At 37.8% G+C, this 23484-nt stretch overlaps 1 protein-coding gene across 1 annotated transcript in view; it reads right to left on the bottom strand.

The window, feature by feature from the left end:
• WDR7 (WD repeat domain 7) overlaps positions 1 to 23484 on the bottom strand; it is a 353677-nt gene that overhangs the window by 204091 nt on the left and 126102 nt on the right. The window contains exon 20 of the mRNA XM_010854831.1: positions 5097 to 5210. Within this exon, the coding sequence (XP_010853133.1) occupies positions 5097 to 5210 (114 nt within the window). The remainder of the gene's footprint in view (positions 1 to 5096; positions 5211 to 23484) is intronic.

The raw sequence follows: 23484 nt of genomic DNA on the forward strand, positions 1-23484 counted from the left end.
GAAAGGGTAAAATGCAGAAAGTCTTATTCTGGTTTACTAATTATATGGCTTCTATCTCTCTGCTAAGGAAGTATTTCTGATTTCTGAATATATAATGCCCTAAATTTTGCTCTTTGGAACTTTAACAAGATGAATTTCCTATCTTTCAGTCAAAACAAATGTATAAACATTTTATGAACAGGGCCTCAGTAAATGGTAAAATTAACAAATCAATATTTAGTCTCAGACAAGGCATGCTTTCCAGTTCCATCTTAATATACTAGAAATGTTGACTTTGCTCTGTGAATCTATGTTGAGGTGTCAGTTTTATGTTGGTGACTTCAAAAAGCTGGATGGAACCACACAAATTTCATTTTACAAGTACACAATAATTATTTACATTATGAACACTAATTATATTTACAGTCTTAACATCATACTAGTTGTAAGTAAAGAACAAATTGTAAAAGAACATTTAAAGAATACATGCTGATTTTTTCCCTTACGGGAGATAATCTCTGGCTCTAACTTAGAATAACCAGTTTGCCTTCTAGGCGGTAAGACAGGACAGCTGGCAAACGTCAGGCTCGGGCTCGCGACCCTAAGCAGTAAAGGTGGGCTGTGACGTCATCTCCCATTTCTAAAGAAAAGATGCCGAAGTTCCGCGAGTCTCAGACTGTGAGGCGGGTTGGGGTGGTGCTCAAGTTCACAGGTGGGCTCTGGAATGAGGCAGGACACATTCTCAGTCCCTTGAACATGAACCTCCCTGAGCACGTTTCCTCATCTATCTGGACAAATAACCAGAATACACTTTAAAGAAATGCTGTTAGAATCAAGAATAAAGCGGTTGGTACGAAGTTAACAACTTGATACCCCTTTCAAGTTTTCTTACCTTTCTCTATTTTTTCTTTATTCCATAGCATTTCTCATCCTTTTTATATAAATTAAATTTTACAAGAAAGTACAACAAATAGAGTCAACACGCCCACCCGAATTTACGGATCATTGCTGCCCCCGCTGTGAGTGGCTCAACCTACCCACTGTGCTGCTGATCCAGCATCAAGGTGTCTCTTTCTGACAATGTCAGTGGCTCTTGACCATTTACTGCCGTTATGTGGTCACTTTGTGTCCTTGTGGTATTGAACAAAGGGTAGGACGCTGCAGTATGACCCCCAGGAGAATATGGTCAATTTCTTAAACGCATCCAGGCAGGTTTGTGAATGAAACCTGTCCAAAATTCTTTTAAAACTGCTATTAAGGGAGGATGTCTTAAAATACAACATTTAGGGGATATATATCTTCATTCTCACAGAATGCTATCCTTTACCTCAATGAAAACCACATAAAAATAACCAAAAAACTCACCCAAAAGGTCTATCTTAAAAAAATAGATTACAATTTGTCTAAAAACTTATATATATATATATCAGTTTTTAAATGAGATTTACTCCATTAATATAATTACCTATTAATATTACAGTGAAAATAAGAACATGCTATTTATAAATATTGATTTTTTTATATATAAACATTTAAACTGGAATATCAAAAATAAAAGTATACACACAAAAGCAAATGCACAGGTATAGAATATGTGTGTGACTCTAAAATTATAAATAATCCAGAAACAATCTTAATGCCATTCTTTGTACTTTCAAGAAAATACTACTATTATTGTTAAAATAGATTTTAAATATACAGAGTTTTACAAAACCTGAAGGAATTCCTTTGCTGGGGGCAGGGAGTATATTCCCCACGTATACTTTGTAATATTTTTTTTTAAATGAGAAATAGGTTTTAATATTTTTTCTACATAAAATAATATTAATATTGTTAATATTAGATATTATTAATCTAACATGGCTTTGATATGCGATTTAAGACATTTGGTTCAAGGAAAGAGCCTGATAAACCTTAGGCTGGAATGCTAAGTAAAACTGAGGGTGTGTGTTGACCAAGGCACTACTGGCATTACTTTGTAGAGCCGATCAATAGATATTAGCTTTAAAAAGAGAGATTTAGAAAGAAGCTGCAGCATATTTTTGAAATGACAGGGTGAAGATTTAAATTGTCTCAATCAAGGCTCAATTTTTTCTTCCCAGTTTTTCCAGCTGTTCTCTTCCAGTTAAGACTCTTCATTTCAAATAAATTTAATTAGTTCCAATTGATCATAGCCAACACTTACACAGCTTTATCCATGCTTCTTTACTTTCATACAGCAAACACTAACAAATAACAAAGACTGCCAAGCTCAGATCAAGGGTCACAAGACAATATTCATACCTCATTCGCTCTCACCCAGAAGAAAAATTTCAGCTTTGAAATTCTGCCTATAGCAAAAGCACTAAATTATACTGCATATTTGAATTGTTATCTTGGTCAGCTGTTGAATTCAGTTAATTGGAGAATTCAGCCTCAGATTACCACAAAAATAAAATTAATACAGCTACACATATTAGCCTAGCTACAGCAGTCAAATAAGAATTCATTCAAAATATAGGCAAATATCTCTGTCACGATATAATTTCTATTTTATGAGGTGATATTACGAGAGCAATTCCTTTTAAATAATTGGGAAAAATCAGGGTTTTCAGGATGAATAGCTGAATTGGCCAGTTTTCCATTTTGCAGTACCTCTTGTGCTCTGCAATGCTGGTTAGCCTAAAATAAGATTATTCTGCTTGAAACAGGTTTCTCTCAAATGCACCTACCATATTTTTCATAATGCAATTTATATAGGATTCTAGTCAATAAAAAGAAATATGGTTTTCTTCTAAACCCTCACAAAAATCTATACCACATCTTAATCAAGTCACACAATCTAAAGGTAATGTGAACGACCCACAGGCTGCAGTGCGCTGGTTGCTCTGACAACATGTTAAGGAAATCTTTTTCAGTTATTTAAATTCTTGACTCGACTACTCATGGCAGGAAATGAGTAAATCAACTGATAAAGCCATGCATCACATGCATTTAACTGAACTTCTTACAGATTAAAATATAGTTTATGTAGCATTAATTAACTCTCCAAACTAGATTTTCATTTTTAAGCTTCCTGATTTTTTTTTTAACAGTAAAATAAACACAGAGTCACGTGCCCTAACTCTGACTCGTGACTTCGGCAGAACATAGTTCATAATTTCAATGTACTGATTTAATAATAGTTACTTGAGTGCTCGAAAATTCAGCTTTTCTTCTGGAATACAAAGTGAGATATTCTGCTATTGCAAAGGCAACTTCCATTATTTAAACCATGACTTTTTGCAGACAAGAAAACCTTTAAAATCTGAGGTAATAACAAAACATATCTATAATATTATTTTTTTTAAAGCAGTAAAAACTGAATAGAGCAAGAACTCATTTTTAAAAATCTACAAATGGCCTAGATGGGAGGGGAGTTTAGGGGAGAATGGATACACATAGAGGAAAGGCTGAGTACCTTCGCTGTTGACCTGAAACTATCACAATACCCTCGCTGTTGACCTGAAACTATCACAATATTGTTGATCGGCTACACTTTAATACAAAATACAAAGTTTAAAAAAAAAGAAATAAAAAAATAAAAAATTTGCAAATGAAATGATATCTTCTAGTAGCTACTGAAACAAACCCTATAACTTACAGTATAAATGACTTTTAGCAAAGCTGGAAGTTTGAGAAATAATTTACATGTATATTTAAGATGGATGATATTTTTTAAATCAATGAACCAATACATTAAAAAGCAAGAGCCACCACCACCATCATCACATTTTTTGCTGAAAACCAGATGTTCCCTGATAAAGTCAACTACAGCAGTGGCACAGGCCATAGGTTTTAAATACAGGCTTTGAACATTTTCAAGAGAGAACAGTAGGCTTCTTCAACTTCGTCCCAGTGAAAGAAATTTAAGAGCATTCAGGTGATAACAGTAAAGAACCTGCCACACACAGCTTTAAGAGGAAAAAGGGAGGGGAAAAAGCCAATTTCCCCCCCCTTTTTTTTTTCCACCCCCTCTTCCTTTAATGACTGTTGAAAATTTTACTGACACTTTGTGAGCATGCTTCTTTTCAAATTATTGATTACTATTAATATTTCTCGCTTTACAATAGTTATAGATTTATTTGGTCAGATTTTATTTTTTAACCATCCACACCAAAATCAAGAGCTTATCTTTCTTAATACCAATACAAATAGTATACTGGGCTTCCCTGATGGCTCAGATGGTAAAGAATCTGCCTGCAATGTGTGAAACCTGGGTTCAAACCCTGGGTTGGGAAGATCTCCTGGAGAAGGCAATGGCACCCCACTCCAGTACTCTTGCCTGGAAAATCCCAGGGATGGAGGAGCCTGGTGGGCTACAGTCCATGGGGTCGCGAAGAGTCGGACACGACTGAGCGACGTCACTATAAATAGTATTCTAGGTTGTTTGTATCCTCTGTGCACTGAAAGAAACTGAGCTGAATGCATTTGCATATTCAGCAATCGACACTGCTCTAAGTCTATAAAAAGACAGGTTGAACATAATGCAGTGTGCGGCTTTCCTAAATTTTACCACATCTGATTATGTGATAAATAATACAGAGAAGAATGCTCAATACCCAGACAATGTAAGTAACTTTTAAAAAAGCATTCATTTCTACTGTACAGGTAGAAAGCGTACCTGTAAGTTTCCTCAGGTAGCCTATGTTGCATGTATCACTATTACAACTTCAATATTTTCAGTCTATCCTAGGGCGTGCTGCAGTCCACGGGGTCTCAAAGAGTCGGACGTGACTTGGTGACTGACCAACACGACTGCAACTGCAAAACCTGTCACAACACAAGAGGCGTACTCCTCTACATGTTCCAACACTTCAGTAATGATCCTAGCTTCTAAATTAGAAGGTCCCTGGAAAATCGGACACACAGCTAGCAGGCTCATTGTTAAGGCAACGATGAGCAAACCTTGACCAAACAAACAGTTCTGCTTCTTTCTACTTCAAGATCAGAAAGGGCACTAAAGGGTCTCAAAAAACCAAGCATTCCATCAATGCAAGTTTCCATCCATGTACTTAGTCCTGCTATAAATGACCTGGAAGCATTTTCCGATATCAGATAAAGTTCATCCAGATGACACTAAAGATGTCTCTTCTTACCAGTCGTGATGTCATCATCCACAAGGTCGTGTTCCTCCTCTTGGACTTTGGCTTCCGGCCCCGAGGCATCAGGAGCAGTAGTGATAGTCTGCAGGGCTTCCGCTGAGACCCCAGCTAAAACAAAGGAGAAGAACAGCTAGTTTATGAAACTAAAAGAGAAGTGGACCAAAACTCTTAAAGCGGTTTAATTTACTTACTGGATGAAAATGCAGTATGTTAAAAAAAAATACCATATATTCATCCAAATTAGGAAGAGACAGAGAGTAATGAACCAAACGTGTGCTCTCTACTGCTTTATATGTACGTACATACATGGATGCAAACCATATTACTCTTAACCAAGATCTGGGAACAAAAACACTCAAGTTGTATAGTTTCACTTGCTTCCTTTCAACATGTTTACTAGTGATTTTAGTAGATTTAGACACAGTTATGCCTAAAAAAAAAGAGAAAACCTAGAAAGTGAAGGACTATTTTAAAAGTTTGCTTCTCTTTAATATTAGTTTGCTTGTAATTTGAGGGTTGGGAAGAGGGATGATGACAAAAGAGGGATTTGGGTTCCGGGTCTTTGAAAGAGACCTTAAATGTAACGCCCCAAGGGTATAACAGGCGGCACTAATGGTAAAGAACCTGCCTGTCCACGCAGGATACAAAAAACATGCAGCTTCGATCCTTGTATTGGGAAGATCCCCTAGACGAGGAAATGGCACCCCACTCCAGTATTCTTGCCTGGAGAATTCCATGGACAGGGGAGTCTGGCAGGCTACAGTCCACGTGGTCACACAGAGCTGGACCCGACCGAAGCAACTTAGCACGCATTCAAGAATTAGATGGAAGGTCCGACAATTACTGAACTGAAGGAAACTAACTGAAAGCTGATGAGGGCACCCAAAACTTCCATTCTCCAGAACACCTGAGAACTTCAAAGAACTTCCTACAAATGTCTTTTCCTAACTCACCTATTTTCCCATTCTAGATAAAACACAGATTTCCCCCACTATCTGGAAGTAGTGCATTGCTATGACAACAAAAGAGGGATACGTGTTCATAGAATCACATGATATTGAGTACTATCACTGTGAAGTCCTCCATGTATCTGTGGTTCCTCCTTATCTTCGGATATTCAACCAACGATGTTGGTTGGCTCATGTAATACTATAGTACTTACTAGTGAAAAAGAACCACATGTAAGTGGATCCGCTCAGTTCAAACTAAGGTTGTTCAAGGGTCAACATACAAACGAAAATAAAACTACAGATCAGAAATTCTCATGAATTTAGACTCAAAAATCCTCAACAAAATGTAAACTAGTAGAATTCAACAACACTTAAAAAGAATCACATACCATGACAAAGTGAGATTTATTCAGTTGGAAAGCAAACCTGGTTCTATATTCAACAACTCAATGCTATCCAAAATTTTAACAGACTAAAGAAGAAACAATCATATGATCATGTCAATAATTTGATAAAATTCAACATCATGATTTTAAAAACTCTCAGAAAAACAGAAATAGAGGAAGAGGGGGAACTTGTTCAACTTAATAAAGAGCACCTATTAAAAATGTAACATTATATTTAATGATGAAAGACTGAATGTTTTCCTCCTATGATCAAGAATGAAGCAAAGATGTCCACATTGTTGCTCTTATTTGACACAGCATTAGAAATTCTAGACAGTGCAATTCAGTAAGAAAATAAAACATGTACAGTTTGGAATGAAGTGATCCCATTCAAGATAAAAACAACTGTCTACGGGGAAATTTAAAGGAATCCACAAAACAAACAAAGTGAGTACAGCAAGGCTACAGAATACAAGAAAAAGGGCTTCCCTGGTGGCTCAGTAGTAAAGAATCCACCCGCCAATTCAGGAAACAGAGCTTTGATCCCTGATCTGGGAAGATTCCACATGCCTCGGAGCACCTAAGCCCATGCACCTCAGCCACTGAAGCCTGCATGCCACAGAGTCCGTGCTCCACGACAAGAGAGGCCACTGCAATGAGACGTCCAGGCAATAAAGAAATACAATTTTTTTTTATCTCCTAGTACTTTTATTTTATTTTTTTTTATTTTTAAACTTTACAAAATTGTATTAGTTTTGCCAAATATCTAAATGAATCACAATTTTTAAAGAAAGAATACAAAAAATATTTTAAAGATCACATTTCTATACACTAGCAATGAACACATGGACACCTAATTTTTAAAAAATTCTATTAATAATGGCTCAAAAAGACTGAAATACTTAGATGCCAATTGAAAAAAACATATACAGGAATGACATGCTGATATCTACAAAACACTGATGAAACATCAAAGAGGCCTAAATAAATGAATGGAGAGACACACCATGTTCTAAGTTGAAAGAGTCTATATAGTAAAGATGTGAAATTCTCCATATATAGGTTTCGTGTTAACTTCTATCAAAATCCTAGCATGATTTATTGGTATATATAGACAAAATTCTTCTAAAATTATTTAGAAAGACAAAGGAACTAGAATAGTTTTTAAAAATTGGAAAAAAATAAGGTAGGAAAAAAATCTGCCCCATTTCAACACTTACACCATGGTTTTAGGTTCACGGACTAGAATAGCAAACCAGAAGAAAACACAGATATGCCCAATGATATCTGACAGAGGTGCAAAAGCAAATCAATGGAGGAAAGACAGTCTCTTCCATAAATGGACTGCTATAACTGGATAACCGGAGACAAAAATATGAACCCTGACCTAATGCTCACACCTTTTATAAGAATTAACTCACAGTGAATCATGGACTTACATGTAGAACATATGACTATGAAAATTCTAGGGAAAAAAAAAAGAAAACCCTTGATACCTGAGGCCAGACTTGACACCAAAAGCACAGCCCATAAAAGGAAAACTGATAAGTGAACTTGATTCGAATTTAAAACGTCTGGAATCTCCCTAGTGGTCCAGTGGTTAAGAATCTGCCTGCCAATGTGGGGGACAGGGGTTCGATCCCTGGTCTGGGAAGATCCCACACGCTGAAGAGCAACTAAGCCCATGCACTGAACTACTGAAGCCCCCACAGCTAGAACCCGTGCTCCACACGAGAAGCCACGGCAGGGGGAAGCCCGTGCCCCACAACTAGAGAAAGCAAATCTAGAGAGGCGAAAGTTTATGTGTGGTTGCTCAGGACTGGGAGAGAACGTCCCTGGTGGCTCAGCGGTCAAGAATCCCCCTGCCAATGCACGGGACAAAAGACCTGCTCGCAGATTAGATCCCTGGGTTGGGAAGATGCCCTAGAGAAGGACATGGCAACCCACTCCAGTATTCCTGCCTGAGAAATCCCATGGGCAGAGGAGCCTGGTGGGCTACAGTCCATGGGGTTGCAAAGAGCTGGACAGGACTGAGCAGCTAAACAACAACTACAAAGGGCTGGGGGGATGGGGGCAAATGAGTATTTAAACTAATGAGTCTTTGGTTTCTTTTTGTGTGATGAAGATGTTCTGAAATTGATTACAGTGATGGTTACACAATTCTGTGAATATGTTAAAAAAAAAAACAATGGATGGTAGTTATAAGTGTGAATTCGATAGCATGTGAATTATATCTCAAAGAGTTTTTTAAAAAGTGTGCTTTTCTACTATTCCAGATTAATGAAGAAATCCACACCCCTTTCTGTGTACTCTTTTGGTATGGTCTTTGCCATGAAGAAAACAGGGAGAAAAGAACCATATAGAACATTTATGCAAAAAAAAAAGAATTCACCTGCCCAAAAAAAAAAAAAAAGAACATTTATGAAATAAGAAAACAAACTCCACCATGAATGTTTTTCTTGTGTCAGGAAGGCTAATGTTCCATTTTTAATTTTAAAAATTATATTGTAATTAGCCTCCAATTAAAATAAGTAAATTTATATTAAAAAAAATTAAACTATATTCCTCATTTTGATCATGCTTGTAACTCATCCTATTATTTCTTACAGTCAAGTTTTCTGGGTTATTTTATTACCAGTCAATTAAAAAAGAAGATTGATTTGGGTAATTCAAAATTCTATATATTTCATTTTTTTAAGGATCAGCTAAATATCTAAACTGCAGTCAAGGGGGGTAATGGGATGATAACAAAATACCCAAGAGTCCAAACTCTTGTTGGAAGATATCATAAGAGACACTGATAATGCAAAGACCAAATTACTAAAATCAATTCTCAAATACAAACAGCACAGATGATTTAAAACTAATTTTAATAAGTTTGTTTTAAGGAAATGATAGAAGTTTCTCCTTTTGAACTTTTGGACCATAGAGTTATAATAAAAGATGAGCAAAACCCATTACTGAACCTTTTTAAGCATGGTAATCTTTACCTACAAAAAAAGGAAGGGGGGATAATAACATTAAAAAAAAATTCCCCAAACCTAGGTATTTATAGTCTCCACAGTATTTAGTGACACTTTTTTATATTACTATCTTATGATAATAGGAGACATTCTTCATAAGGCAAAATTGTAGGGCAGAAATCAAATCAGTGATTGCCAGAGGCAAGGGGTATGGTAGGAAGACTGACTATAAAATGGTCTAAGCAAATGTTTAGAATAACGAAAATAATAAATATCTTAATTGTGATAGTAGAAATATGACTACCCACATTTGCCTAAAATTCACAGAACTGTACACTAAAAAGAGTGAATTTTACCATATATAAATTATACCTCAACAAACCTAACTATAAAAAAAAAATACAATAGAAGGTACTACATCACTGTCACTAAAGAGAATTGAGGTTATATCAGAATACAATGCTATTTTCAATGAAACACAAAGACCAGAAGAAAAACAAATGTATTCCTTTCTTCCTGGTATTAAAAGGCTAAACTTTTTGAAACATAAAAGGCATTTCATCACTATCCACTATCAGTAAGATGATGCAAATATTCCTGAGAAATACTAGGATACCTACATTCAAGCTTCAGCTTCTTGCATATTTATATTACGCAACATATAAGTACTGTCGATTAATTATACGGCGGTACTTTGCCACTTTTTTATGTACTTGTTGTAGGTGATCTTATTTGTCAAACTATGCCATAAAATCTAAGACATTCACTTTCTGAATCTCTTCAAAATATCTGGCAGTAAAGAACATCTCATAAAGGTTCAATAAATACATTGAGAATAGAACTCAATACCTTCAATCCCATGACACAAATTATGTTATTTAAATATACTATAAAATAATAGTAAGTTTGCTTTGGTGAAAAAGATATAATAAAGAGATACAATTAAAAAAAAAAGACAAAACATTAATGGGAAAACGTGAGGCATTTAAAAAACCAAATCCAGATTCACAAAATTAAAAAAAATGAATGTAGATTATGCTGGAAATAGGTATCTATAAATGGGTTCTACACTGTGAATCAGGAGGAAAACAAGGAAAAACATGGAATGGAGCAGAAAAGTGGTATAAGTGTGGACACAGCAGAGGAAGACAGAAGGCTGGGCTGTGGCACCAGCAAAAATAAAAAGCAGAGAGCAAGGAAGACTATGTGAGATCGCCACACCATCCAGACAAGAATGCTCTCAGACCACTGCTCATCGTGAGAGATGCATGCAGACAACTTCTCATTTGTATGCAATATTTGTAACCACTTCAGAAAAACATTTTCAATGTAAATGTGGAAATACAGTTTTCAAAATCAACGAAATGAAACTGCACTTGCCTCTCCCCACCTGCAAAATCATGAACAGTATTATAAAATTTATCTTTCAAAAGCTTATAAAGTACCTTTATGAACATTTTTTTCTATTGCCTAATACCCGAGTAATGACTAATGTGGTGAACTCTGAAGACTTCAGTGTCATGTGATTAAATGAACAAAGATTAAATACTAAATTTTAATAGAACAAAATTTAAAGCACAGCACTATAACCAATGTTGCGATATAAAACCATTTAAGTTCATTATAATATTATTATTCCATTGAAGATTAGATGAAAGTGAGACACAATATTCTTGGACTCAGAAAGAAAACTATATATCACAATATTTACAAAGATTAACAAACAGTGTATTTCTCTTTCCCATTGTAATACAGATTTCCACTGAGATTGAAAAATGGATCTAAAAGAATAGCAGGTTTTTTTTTTTCTTTAATCAGCCTTTCCCAACTGCGGTTTCCCAGTGCTCCAATTAAAGTACACGAGGCAAGAATCTGATACGTAGCTTTACTTTGAATAAAGTAAAATTTCACAGTGAGGAAGGGAGGAGGTGTGTATCTCCAGTTTATTTTCAGGCAGCAGGCTTGAATTTATTGGGAGCAGATCTCCGCAGTGAGTGACCGCACGGCTCCGCATTCCCTACGATCCTTATGACAGACAGACGGCCTGCCTCGCATTAATTCACTCCACACCACGTCTATCGATCCGCAGCCGGTTCCCTGGTCTCTCCGCACACATTGCCTGTCTGGCTGCCTACATCCACATCAGCACATACACACAAAGGCCAGAGAAAGATAACCTTTTGCTTTCCGTTAAAGACACAGTATCCACTTTTCCTTCCCCAATAACACCAAAAATATAAAATATGGCAGTACAGACTTCTCAGACAAAAGCCTTCCTATAAAAAATGGTAGAGATATTTACCCCTAATTCTAGAGAGAGATCATTTCATCAAAACAAGTTTGTTTATTAAAGGCCACAAAGCAATTAGAGAAAAGAAAAGTACAGTTAAAAATAAACAAAATGGCTTCAAGCCTGAATAAGAATGTAATAATCATCTGGTAACATAGGTTTTGATAGTTGTTTTTAATGAAATGAAATACAGTTTTTTCCAAGTTACCTTCTTTTTAGAAAACTGTTCTCACATGAAATGTGATTATAAACAATTCTGAAAGCAGCGGAGACATTTATTGAAATATACACAAGGAATAGAAAACACAATTAGGAAGGATACTATATCACCAGAACATTAACCTAAGTGGATAAAGCTTTATTATTCCTCTTTCGCAACAAAAACCTAAAAATGATTCATGGTAAAAATTACACCAAATACTTTTAATTCATTGCATGCACTTTTTCAAAGATTTCTGTTTGATTTGCAGGCTATGAGCTGACTCAACACCAATTTTGGTTTCAGAGGACGCAATAAAATGAACATTTATTTTTCAGCCTATAACATGTTGAGAAACAAAGGCAAAACTGTACTTAAGCATAAACTTAAAATAACAACCTATAACCAAAATTATATACCTCAGAATTGGGCAAAATATATCTTCCTGGATCAGAAAGTACCTTTGAAACCATTTGTGACTTTTGCTGTTTTTTTGCTGCTGCTGTTGCTAGGATACCCAGGCAGAAGTTATACCATCAAGTGGTAACAAAAAAGGTGCACTAAATATAGTACACTAAGCATGTTGTTCTTTATAATCGTAACAAATTGCTTTAGAGATTAAAGAAAGGCAAACTGATGAAGGCTGTTAAAGCTAAAGATTGCTGCGATACGAAGATACAGGTAGACCCAAGATCTGAGGAAGAACAAGGCTGGTACTGCCTGTTTGAGCAAAAAGCAAAGCCACGAGAGTGAAGAAGATGGGTCACCACGCCAAGTTCTCTCATCAACTTCAACGGCACAGAGCACCCAGGCCACTTCATACCAGACCTCTGCCAGGAACTAGCTGTACCAGATGCTAGTGACACAAAGGCGGAAGACACAAAGGCGGAAGATACACCCTACACTTCCAAGGAGCTCAGGTGTGAGCTAAGGTCATGGAGCCTCATGAACGAGATATAAGCACGAGACGTAATTTGATTTGTGTTTTAGAAAGATCTCTCCCAGGGCTCCTCTGGTGGCTCAATGGTAAAGAATGCACCTACCAGCGCCGGAGACACGGGTTCGATCCCTGATCCGGAAAGCTCCCACATGCCGCGCAGCAACTAAGCCCGTGCGCCACGACTCCTGAGCCTGCTCTAGCGCCCGAGAGCCGCCACCACTGAGTCCACCTGCCCTAGAGCCTGTGCTCAACAACGAGAGAAGCCACCGCAACTAGAGATCGGCTCCTGCTTGCCACAAAGACGGAAAAGCCCGCACAGCAAGGAAAACTGGCATCGCCAAAATGAATGAATGAATGAATGAAGAGAATGCTCTCTCCTCGAACTAGGTGAAGAATGATTTGGAGGGACTCAAAAACAGAGCAATAAGGCCAGGGCAAACCTTTCTAAGGTAGCAAACCTTACTACTTGGAGCCCTACAAGTTCCCTAGAACTGCCAGGAGGAAAACGAAGGCCTCCTAGCTCCCAGACTTTACCTTTTATCTTGGGGGGGTGTGTGCACGAGCACACTGTGGTTAAGTTTTCCTTCGAAGAAAGGATACCACTTTGTTCCAAATGTCTGAAAAGCACTGATCTCTAATTTTAAAAAATAAAGAGTGTATAAACAGGGAGAAAATCAAGAGCTGTTTTTATGGCGGGAGGAGGACTGGACCCAGGGAAGGACGGGCAGGGAGAGCCTTCTGCCTGTTCTGGAATGATGGCTATGCTAGGTGGCGGTGGTGCTGTCCAGTCACTAAGGCATGTCTGATTCTCTGCGACTCCACGGACTGCAGCATGCTATGCTAGCTAAAGGGGCTAAAAATGAAAAGGAGAAGATACAAGGACTTCAGAAAAACTTAGAGCTGTGTGGAAAATACAGATTTGCAAGTGAAATACAAAGAGCACTTTCTGAAAGAAAAAGATCCCTTCCAGTGTGCTTGGGATGGGGTGAAGAAGACAGCCTGTGTCAAAAAGAGCCTCACGGGAAGGAAACAGACGAGCTGCGTCCTAGAGCGTATGTGAGAATTTACATGGAATGACAAAAGCGGAAAACAAATATTCCAGGTAAACAGGACAATATGCTAAACGACCCTGATGTATCTACAGAAGTGCGTAGCACAAGAACAGGTGTGTGAAGAGGCGAGTGAGTGAGTGATAATCACTCAGTCGTGTCTGACTCTCTGTGACCCCATGGACTGTAGTCCACCAGGCTCCTCCGTCCATGGGGATTTTCCGGGCAGGAACACTGGAGTGGGTTGCCATTTCCTTCTCCAAATAGGGAGGCAAAAAAGAGGTTAAAAGAACAGTTCTGGTCAGAGTCCTAAAGACAATGAGAAGCAGGGGGCTAACAGAAAACACAAAACAGGAGAGGAATATGTCTTTATTCTTTAAGGCTCCAGCATGGCACTTGGAGAGAACAGGTCCACAAGTGATAAGTATAATCAGGCTGGGGTTGGTGGCCATGCAACGCAGTCAGCAAGAGCTTTAAGACGTGAGGTTTTAGGGGAAGGAAGGGTAAGCCTTCAACTTCTCTTTCTCATCATCAGCGGAGATGATCAGTTTGTGAGGGGCCAGAAGGAGCTGTCTGAAGACAATTATGACGGCAGAGAGTTTGATCTATACTTGCAGGCAGTCCCAAAATGGCAACCAGTGAAAAGCGACAGCTTCTGGCAATCCAACCAAGCTGCCGTGTATCCTGGTATGCAACTCAGTGAAAACAAGACACGAGAGAGGGGTACATTACCCATTCAATTCAACATTGGATGCAAGCGGGATAGCCTTAGCACAGCACCTGAGATATAACACGTGCTCAGTAAAGTGCATCATTAGTATCATTATCATTGCTTTTATTATTACTAATTTTGGCTTACTTTATTATTTCCTTCTCTAGAAGTACTTTACTACCTTCAGTATCCAACACTCAACTTTTTTTTCTATTTGATGAATTCATTTATTTGTCTTTTTTAAAACATTTATTAAGCCTTGCCTTCCTCTTTTTAGAACGATATTTGCAGACATCTTAGGACATCTGTTTATATATAGAAGCCACTTGAAGCCAGAAACAGAATAAATATTTACGTTTCAAAGAACCAATTTATCTTATGATTAGCTCTATTACTGCCAATCATACACACACAAACATACACACACAGGAAAGCTTTTGACTTCTTAATCTCTTAACGCACAATGAATAACTGATTTGAAATACATGGGGCTCTTGTTTTAATATTATTCTAGTAGATGACATATTTAATTGGCAGTAATACATTATAAGATCATACAAAAGGCATTTGTGATATTCTAATAATTTTTCACAGTAATTAGCTTAGATAAATATTATGATGCGCTCTGACTTCATTATTTGAGAATGTTAAGTTCTTCTATAGATAACAAGAAAAACATTTGGATGGATGAAAGCCATAAGAAGTGCTAAGTCTAGACGATAAATAAACAAGAGTTTGTGAGACTAGAGGCAAAATTCATGAGGTATGTAAGTATGGATAGTGAGTTAATGAGCTGAAAGACATGCTATATGTTAGAAAGAATGAAGCAAGCAAGAATGCTATGTATAAACAAAAACAAATGGAAAGACCAAGTCATCATATAAATGGGAATCTGTAACACTTCTCAAAGAAAATATCTGCAAGACCTTGGGTTTGCCAATGAGTTTCTAGAAGACTAAAAGCATGAGTCATGACATATAACTGATAATTGGGCTTTATCAAAATGTAAAACTTCTGTAAATGATGTTCAGAAAATGAACGACAAGTTTAAAGACTGGAGAAAAATATTTGAAAAGATTACACATCTGTTAAAGGATGTGTGTATATATAAGGAACCCTTAAGACCCAACAATAAGAAAACAATCAACCTAAAAGGGAAAAAAAAAAAATGGGCAAAAACTCAAACATGCCTTTCACCAAAGAGGATTTATGGATTGCAAGCAATCATGTGAAAACATGTTCAACATCTCTAGTCATTGACATGACACCCTTAGTTGCTCAGCCATGTCCGATTCTTTGTGACCCCATGGACTGTAGTCCACCAGGCTCCTCTGTCCATGGAATTCTCCAGGCAAGAATACTGGAGTGGGTAACCATTCCTTCTCCAAGGGATCTTCCCAATCCAGGGATCGAACCCAGGTCTCCTGCATTGCAGGTGGGTCCTTCACCATCAGAGCCACCAGGGAAACCAGTCACTAGTCATGAGGGAAGTGCAGATTACAGTAACAACGAGGTACTACTACACACATTTTAGAATGCCTAAAATAAACAATTTTTTTTATTTCTTTTTAAAAAAGCCGAACTATATTGTGCTGGCAATGATACGACTTACTGCTAGCAAGAATGCAAAATGCTGCAGTTACTTTGAAAAATAGTTCGGCAGGGTTTTCTTTTATATGACACTCACATTTATCAAATGACCCAGCAATTCCAATCCTAGATATTTACCCAAGTAAACTGAAATCTTGTCTATACAAAATCCTAAACATGAATAGTTATGCAGCTTATTCATAATCACCCAAACCTAAGAACTCAGGTATAGCCATATAATGGAACACTGTTTAGCAATAGAAACAAATGAAATATTGACTCATGCAGTAGTTTGGGTGAACTTTAAATATATTTTGGTGAGTGAAAGACACCAAGCCCAAAATGCTACATGTTGTATAATTGCTATTTATACTGAATTTTGCTAAAGGCAAAACTGCAAGGATGGAAAAAGCTGGTGGTTAGCAAGGACTGGTGGAGGTGGGACTGACTGCCAAGGAAGTAAAAAGGAAATTTTCAAGGTGGTTGAAATATTCTTATGGCACTGTGATGGTAGATACCTGAACCTATTCATTGGTTATAACTCAAAAGCCTATATACCCAAACAGTAAACTCTGTTGCTTGTAAATTTAAAAAATGATAATTAGAACTTTATAAGAATGTCAGGGGACCCAGAATAAACTGCAGAGTGTGACAAATGAACATAACTACACTGTAAGTGTAGGCATAACACCACAGAAGGATGTAAAGAAAAATAGGGATTTGACACTAAGCAACTTTGCACAAAAGGCCACAACCCTGCTTACTGTAAAGCTAAAGACAGAAAGAACTGTGCACTAATACTGTGTTCTGGTTGGTAAACTGGTTTTTTCACAGAGGGATGGGTTAGCAGTTTTTAAACTACTTTTTCACGTCTACTAGTGTTGGAAAAAACAAGTAAATCTATCACAGATAATAAGAATCAGATTTCTCACACTCAGAGAAAGAAATCACAAATATGAGAAGAGGAAGACTAGGCTGAATCCTGTGGCAGTGGATTAAAAAGGGTGTGTACCAACCCATGTCTACTTTAACAATACAGAGAGATAGGCAGGCACACAAACAATAATCACAGACATGTGGCATACAAGAGCAGGTATGCACACACGTACTTCCTCAGTCAGTTCACTTCAGTCCCTTAGTCGTGTCCGACTCTTCGTGACCCCACGAATCGCAGCATGCCAGGCCTCCCTGTCCATCACCAACTCCTGGAGTCATGTCCATCGAGTTGGTGATGCCATCCAACCATCTCATCCTCTGTCATCCCCTTCTCCTCCTGCCCCCAATTCCTCCCAGCATCAGGGTCTTTTCCAATGAGTCAACTCTTCGCATGAGGTGGCCAAAGTATTGGAGTTTCAGCTTCAGCATCAGTCCTTCCAATGAACACCCAGGACTGATCTCCTTCAGGATGGACTGGTTGGATCTCCTTGCAGTCCAAGGAACTCTCAAGACTCTTCTCCAAAGCCAGAGTTCAAAAGCATCAATTCTTCTGAGCTCAGCTTTTTTCACAGTCCAACTCTCACATCCATACATGACTACTGGAAAAACCATAGCCTTGACTAGACGGACCTTTGTTGGCAAATAATGTCTCTGCTTTTTAATATGCTGTCTAGGTTGGTCATAGCTTTTCTTCCGAGGAGCATGCATCTTTTAATTTCATGGCTGCAGTCACCAACTGCAGTGATTTTGGAGCCCATAAATATAAAGTCTCTCACTGTTTCCATTGTTTCCCCATCTATTTGCCATGAAGTGATGGGACCAGATGCCATGATCTTAGTTTTGTGAATGTTGAAATTCAAGCCAACTTTTTCACTCTCCTCTTTCACTTTCATCAAGAGGCTCTTTAGTTCTTCTTCACTTTCCGCCATAAGGGTGGTGTCATCTGCATATCTGATGTTATTGATATTGCTCCCAGCAATCTTGATTCTAGCTTGAATAAGGAAGTAGAAGCAAAATACCTGACATAAAGACCACAAACATGTGGTCTTAATTAAATTTAATTAAAACATTGTCGTCTGTTTCATTTATCATTATCTACTTACAGTGCATAAAGAAAAGTCTAAATTGATATAAAATTAAAATGAATTTATATAGTTCGAATTGCTCCAGCCTTTAAAAAAGCTTTAATATCACCTTCTGAATACATGTCTTTGACATTAAGCCCCTGTCATTTCCACTTACTGAGATTATCTTCCAGCTGTTGACATGTCATTGCTCTGGGCTCCACTAGGCACTTGAATAGGTCTAAACTCCATCTATAACAGCTCTTACCACACTGTATTAATGCTCATTTAATTACCTGCCTTCCTAACAGAGACAATGAGCCCCATGCATCAGCACACACCCCAGGCCCACAGCTGCATTTGTTATTGTTGTGTAGTCACTAAGCCATGTGTGACTCTTTCAAGACCCCATGGTCTGCAGCCTACCAGGCTTCTCTGTCCACGGCATTTCCCAGGCAAGAACGCTGGAGTAGTTTGCCATTTCCTTCTCCAGGGGATCTTTCTGATCCAGGGATCGAACTCACATCTCCTGTGTTGGCAGGCTGATTTTTTACCACTGAGCCACCTGGGAAGCCCACAGTTATGTTCAGCCCTAAATAAATAGCTGCCGAATGAGGGAGGGAAAGAGTAAGTTATAATCGTATCTCATTTTTAGAAGCAAAACACTAGTAAGTATTTTTGGTGGAAACTGCAATTTTAGAAAAATTAGCATATTTCAAGTAAAACCCCACCATATTACCAATGTAGAAATCTTTTTAAACTAGCTGAGTTTTTGTAAAAAGAGTGACTTTAAAATCAATAGTCTTGAATGAACATACATAATCAGTAGATATATATGTGCGATTCAATGGTACTTCATGTTTAAATGAAGCGTAACTAAACTTACTTCCCCAGAGTTATGAGACCACCTGAACAGGGAGAAGGGAGAGTGAGATGGTGGGATAATGAAGAAATCTTTAAGTGGAGATGGAAAAGACAGATATTCTCCCAGTGAAACCCCTCAGGGGCTGCAGTCCATGGGGTCACAAAGAGTAGGACACCACTGAGTGACTAACCCTCATATACTTACACAGAACCACTTTTAATTAACCTGTATAGGAAAAGCTGGAAATGATACAGGGAATTTCAATAGCAAGGAAAACTCTCATAATTTTGACACAAAATCCTGAAACAATATGAGAAAGGGTCAATAAATTGGGTTATGAGGAGGAAAAAAAAACACCATAAGAAAAAGGTTAAAAGAAAAAATAACAAACCAGGAAATACTTGAACCATATACCATAAAGGTTTAATCAAACAATCTCATATAAAAGTGAACCAGAGATATGAACCAGTACTTTACAAGAAATACAAGACACTTATATGAAAAGATGCTAAACTCATTCTTAATAAAAATACAAAATAAGACAATAAGGACATTTCATTCTCATTCATCAGAGTCAAAACATCCCAAAAGCATGACAAAATACTCTTTTGGAAATGATAGAGAGAAAACAGCCATCAAACACAATCACTGTTGAGAATGCAAAATGGTACAACCTCTACTGCAAAGAACTTGGCAATATCTAACAAAAGAGTAAGCATACATTTATCCTTGGACTCAGCAATCTCACGTCCTGGAATGTATCCAAGATACACTATCAAAAAATGAAAAGACATCTGCACAAGTCTATTTACTGTGGCCCTGTCCATACTATCAAACACTGGAAACAACCCACGTGTCCACTGCTAGAAAACTCATTGAAGAAAACAACGTCCACCCACACAACGGAACACCGAACAACCAATTTAAAAAAAAGGAGGAGCAGACAGAATGAGGTGCATTTCAGACAACATGTTGAAAGCACATGCTCTGCAGCACTCTAGCTACTATGAATCTCTGTTAAGAATAGTCATTTGCTGGAGAGGTAGAGAATATTTCAAGATTGCCATTCAGGACCATAAGAGTTATACAGAAACTAAAAGTTGTTATGTATGATAACAAAATTTTGGAATTTCTGTTCGTCAAGGGAAAGTCTGTAGTTCTGCCCTGTATCATTTTGTGTGGGGAGTGGGATAAAGGGGTGAGGAGGGACTCTTGAGAGTCCCTTGGACTGCAAGGAGATCCAACCAGTCCATCCTAAAGGAAATCAGTCCTGAATATTCATTGGAAGGACTGATGCTGAAGCTGAAACTCCAATACTTTGGCCTCCTGATGCAAAGAACTGATTCATTTGAAAAGACCCTGATGCTGGGAAAGATTGAAGGCAGGAGGAGAAGGGGACGACAGAGGATGAGATGGTTGGATGGCATCACCGACTCAATGGACATGAGTCTGAGTAAACTTTGGGAGTCGGTGATGGACAGGGAGGCCTGGCGTGCTGCAGTCCATGGGGTTGCAAAGAGTCGGACACGACTGAGCGACTGAACTGAATTGAGGAGCGAATCATTGGTTAGAGCAAGAGGCAGTGGAGAACAGTTAACCAATTTTTGACTGTGAATCTCATAAGACAAAAGAGGATGAGAGTTTCAGTGCACACAAAATAATTTTTCACACACACACACACAGATTGAAACCTGCATAAAGAAACTATTTGATTTTTTTAATGTTTTATATTTTGCGACTCTGGTTAAGATTTTACACATAAGTTTACTACCAAAAAAGTTTAAAAAGCACAGACTCGGGGGCTTCTTTGGTGGCTCAGTGGTAAAGAATCCACCTGCCAATGCAGGAGACACGGGTTCGATCCCTGATCCAGAAGATCTCACATGTCGAGGAGCAACTAAGCCCATGCTCCACAAATACTAAGCCTGCGCTGTAAAGCCCGGGAACTGCAACTAAGGAGCCCCACGCTGCAAGCGCTGAAGCCTGCACTCCCAGAGCCTGTGCTCCGCAACAAGAGAAGCTGCTGCAGTGAAAGCCCCAGACACCACAACCAGATAGAGGAGCCCTTGCTCTCCTCAAGCAGAGAAAAGCCCGCACAGCCACAAAGACCCAGGGCGGCCACAAATGAACAGAAAGTAAAATTATTAAAATATAAGTATTTTAAAAAATAGATTTGTTCATTTCTCTTCTTTTACATAAAGAGAAACTGTGAAATAAATAAGTGCAGAAGCTTAGTGGTGTCTCTCTAGGGTCATGGGTAATGTGTGGTGAAGCAGGAAGAGTTGCCAGAACTTCTGACACTCCTCTTTCCATTGGCCTTCCCAACCAACAACTGGGTTCAGTAAATTTGTTACTATTCATTAGAAAGATCCTTTGGGGGGGGGAGGTGGAGAATGGTATTTTTTGCCCAAATTAGTGTCACGTGATTGGGAAAGTACACAGTTAATGGATACAGATTCTTATCTGAAACTCACCCCGACTACCTCCCCCTTTACCCTTCGAGAGTACTGTGCTTGAAGTTCTTCTTCAGAGAAGTGGACAGTGATGAAATGGGACAGGAAAGGCTTCTGGTTCCAATTTCCCATCCAAATTCTATATGGGAGAGCTTGGGATGGTCTCAGAACCCCAATCATACCTTAAAACAGGTTATACCCAAGATTGTGTGGTCACTTTTAACCCTATGTAAGTACTTTAAGAAAAGCACCCTGACACTTTAGATTAAGACTATAAATGCCTACTCCTCTACCCATCACCCAGCTTTAGAGATTAACTCCTAGGTTAGCTCCTCTGACTTTGGTATTCTTTGTCTTGAAGACTAACCCTTGCTTTAGGAGAAAAAAAAGCAAGCGAAAATCAAAACAAAATGAAACAACAAAATAAAATAAGATCTGAGTAAGACCTGCTGCTGCTGCTGCTGCTGAGTCGCTTCAGTCGTGTTCGACTCTGTGCAACCCCATAGATGGCAGCCCACCAGGCTCCCCTATCCCTGGGATTCTCCAGGCAAGAATACTGGAGTGGGTTGCCATTTCCTTCTAAGAAAAAGCCTTCTTTACTTAATGCCTTAACGGAAAAATATCTCAAAAACAGGCTACAATTTCTGTCTCTGTATCCACAAACTATGCCAGAACTTGTTTAATACTTGTTTAATGATGTTTAATTATCAGAGGGATGTAGTTTAAATACATTTCTTAAAAAATCAGTGGGAATATTCAGTGAGACCCATCGTTCCTCCTCCATTTTCTTCCCCAAAGCTGAGTGCACTTGTCCACGTACACATTTCAAATGTAAGTCTGTCTCATCATCCTTTCCTAGTGAAATGCAAAGTCCTTTGATTAGAATGGTTATAGCAGTGACAAGAACTGCAGAAACAATTTTTTAAAACGAAAAGCAATAAAATAGGTGGTTGCTTTCATCTCTGAATCAAGCAAGGAAAATCTCTTCAAGTGATGCGTCAGTTTCATAGAACAAACACAGAAAATATGTATAGAAAACTTACAAAAATACTAAGTACTGTTACAGATGACTGGATTGGCATTTAACAGGCTGGGAGAAACCAGATCAATCTCAATCTTGCTGGGGTCAATTCGGGTGCTCAAACCAATAAAACAAATTTTTTTCTTTATGTCTGTGTACTAGAGGTGCTAAAATATTAACCAAGTCTGCAAATGTCATGCACAGTGAAACCATTTATAAATATTAAAACACATTTAATATACTTATTATATCAAAATCTGCTTAATAAAAAGACAGTAGATGTACTAAATCATTGGGACAATATTACTAAGAAAAATAAAATACCATTCTTCCCCAAAAAAGCAGAGAACAGGAAGGAGAATGAATTAGGCAAAAAATATTTTAGCATAATTTGATCATTTTAATCCAAGAATTTACAAACAACACTAGAACAAAATCGACCTTTTTCCATTACAATATAAATATTACAGGTAAAATAGGTTCATATTATTTTCTTATAATAACTTCACTGTTTTCCTTCCCAACTATAAGATCTATTCTGTCTCATATGGATCATAGCAAGGCTTTGAACTAAAATACTAAAAACAATGTAATTATACATAATATCTAGTCAATATAAAGTGATAATAAAATTAGAAATATGCTGTAAAAGTGTAAACGTCTCACATCCCATCCAGGATGGATTTGTTCATGCGTATTCAATATCTTAAGATCTAAAACATCACCAGATCACCAATTCAGCTGCTTGCCCTGTAAAAGCAAGTTAAGCAGGACTCTAAGTGTCTGTACTGAAACAAGCTGTACTAGGATAAAGAAAATTCATACTCAAACTTACTAGACACTTGTTCTATTACAAAGACATGCTCCAGGATTCATGTGCAGTGTTTTGTACTTTATTTCCATTAGCATTACACAGTTTTGTTCTTCAGCAAATCAGCAAGAGACTAATGGCACAAATCAATAT

The sequence above is a fragment of the Bison bison genome, unplaced genomic scaffold, assembly GCF_000754665.1.
Source record: "Bison bison bison isolate TAMUID 2011002044 unplaced genomic scaffold, Bison_UMD1.0 scf7180017864349, whole genome shotgun sequence".
NCBI classification, from domain to species: domain Eukaryota; kingdom Metazoa; phylum Chordata; class Mammalia; order Artiodactyla; family Bovidae; genus Bison; species Bison bison.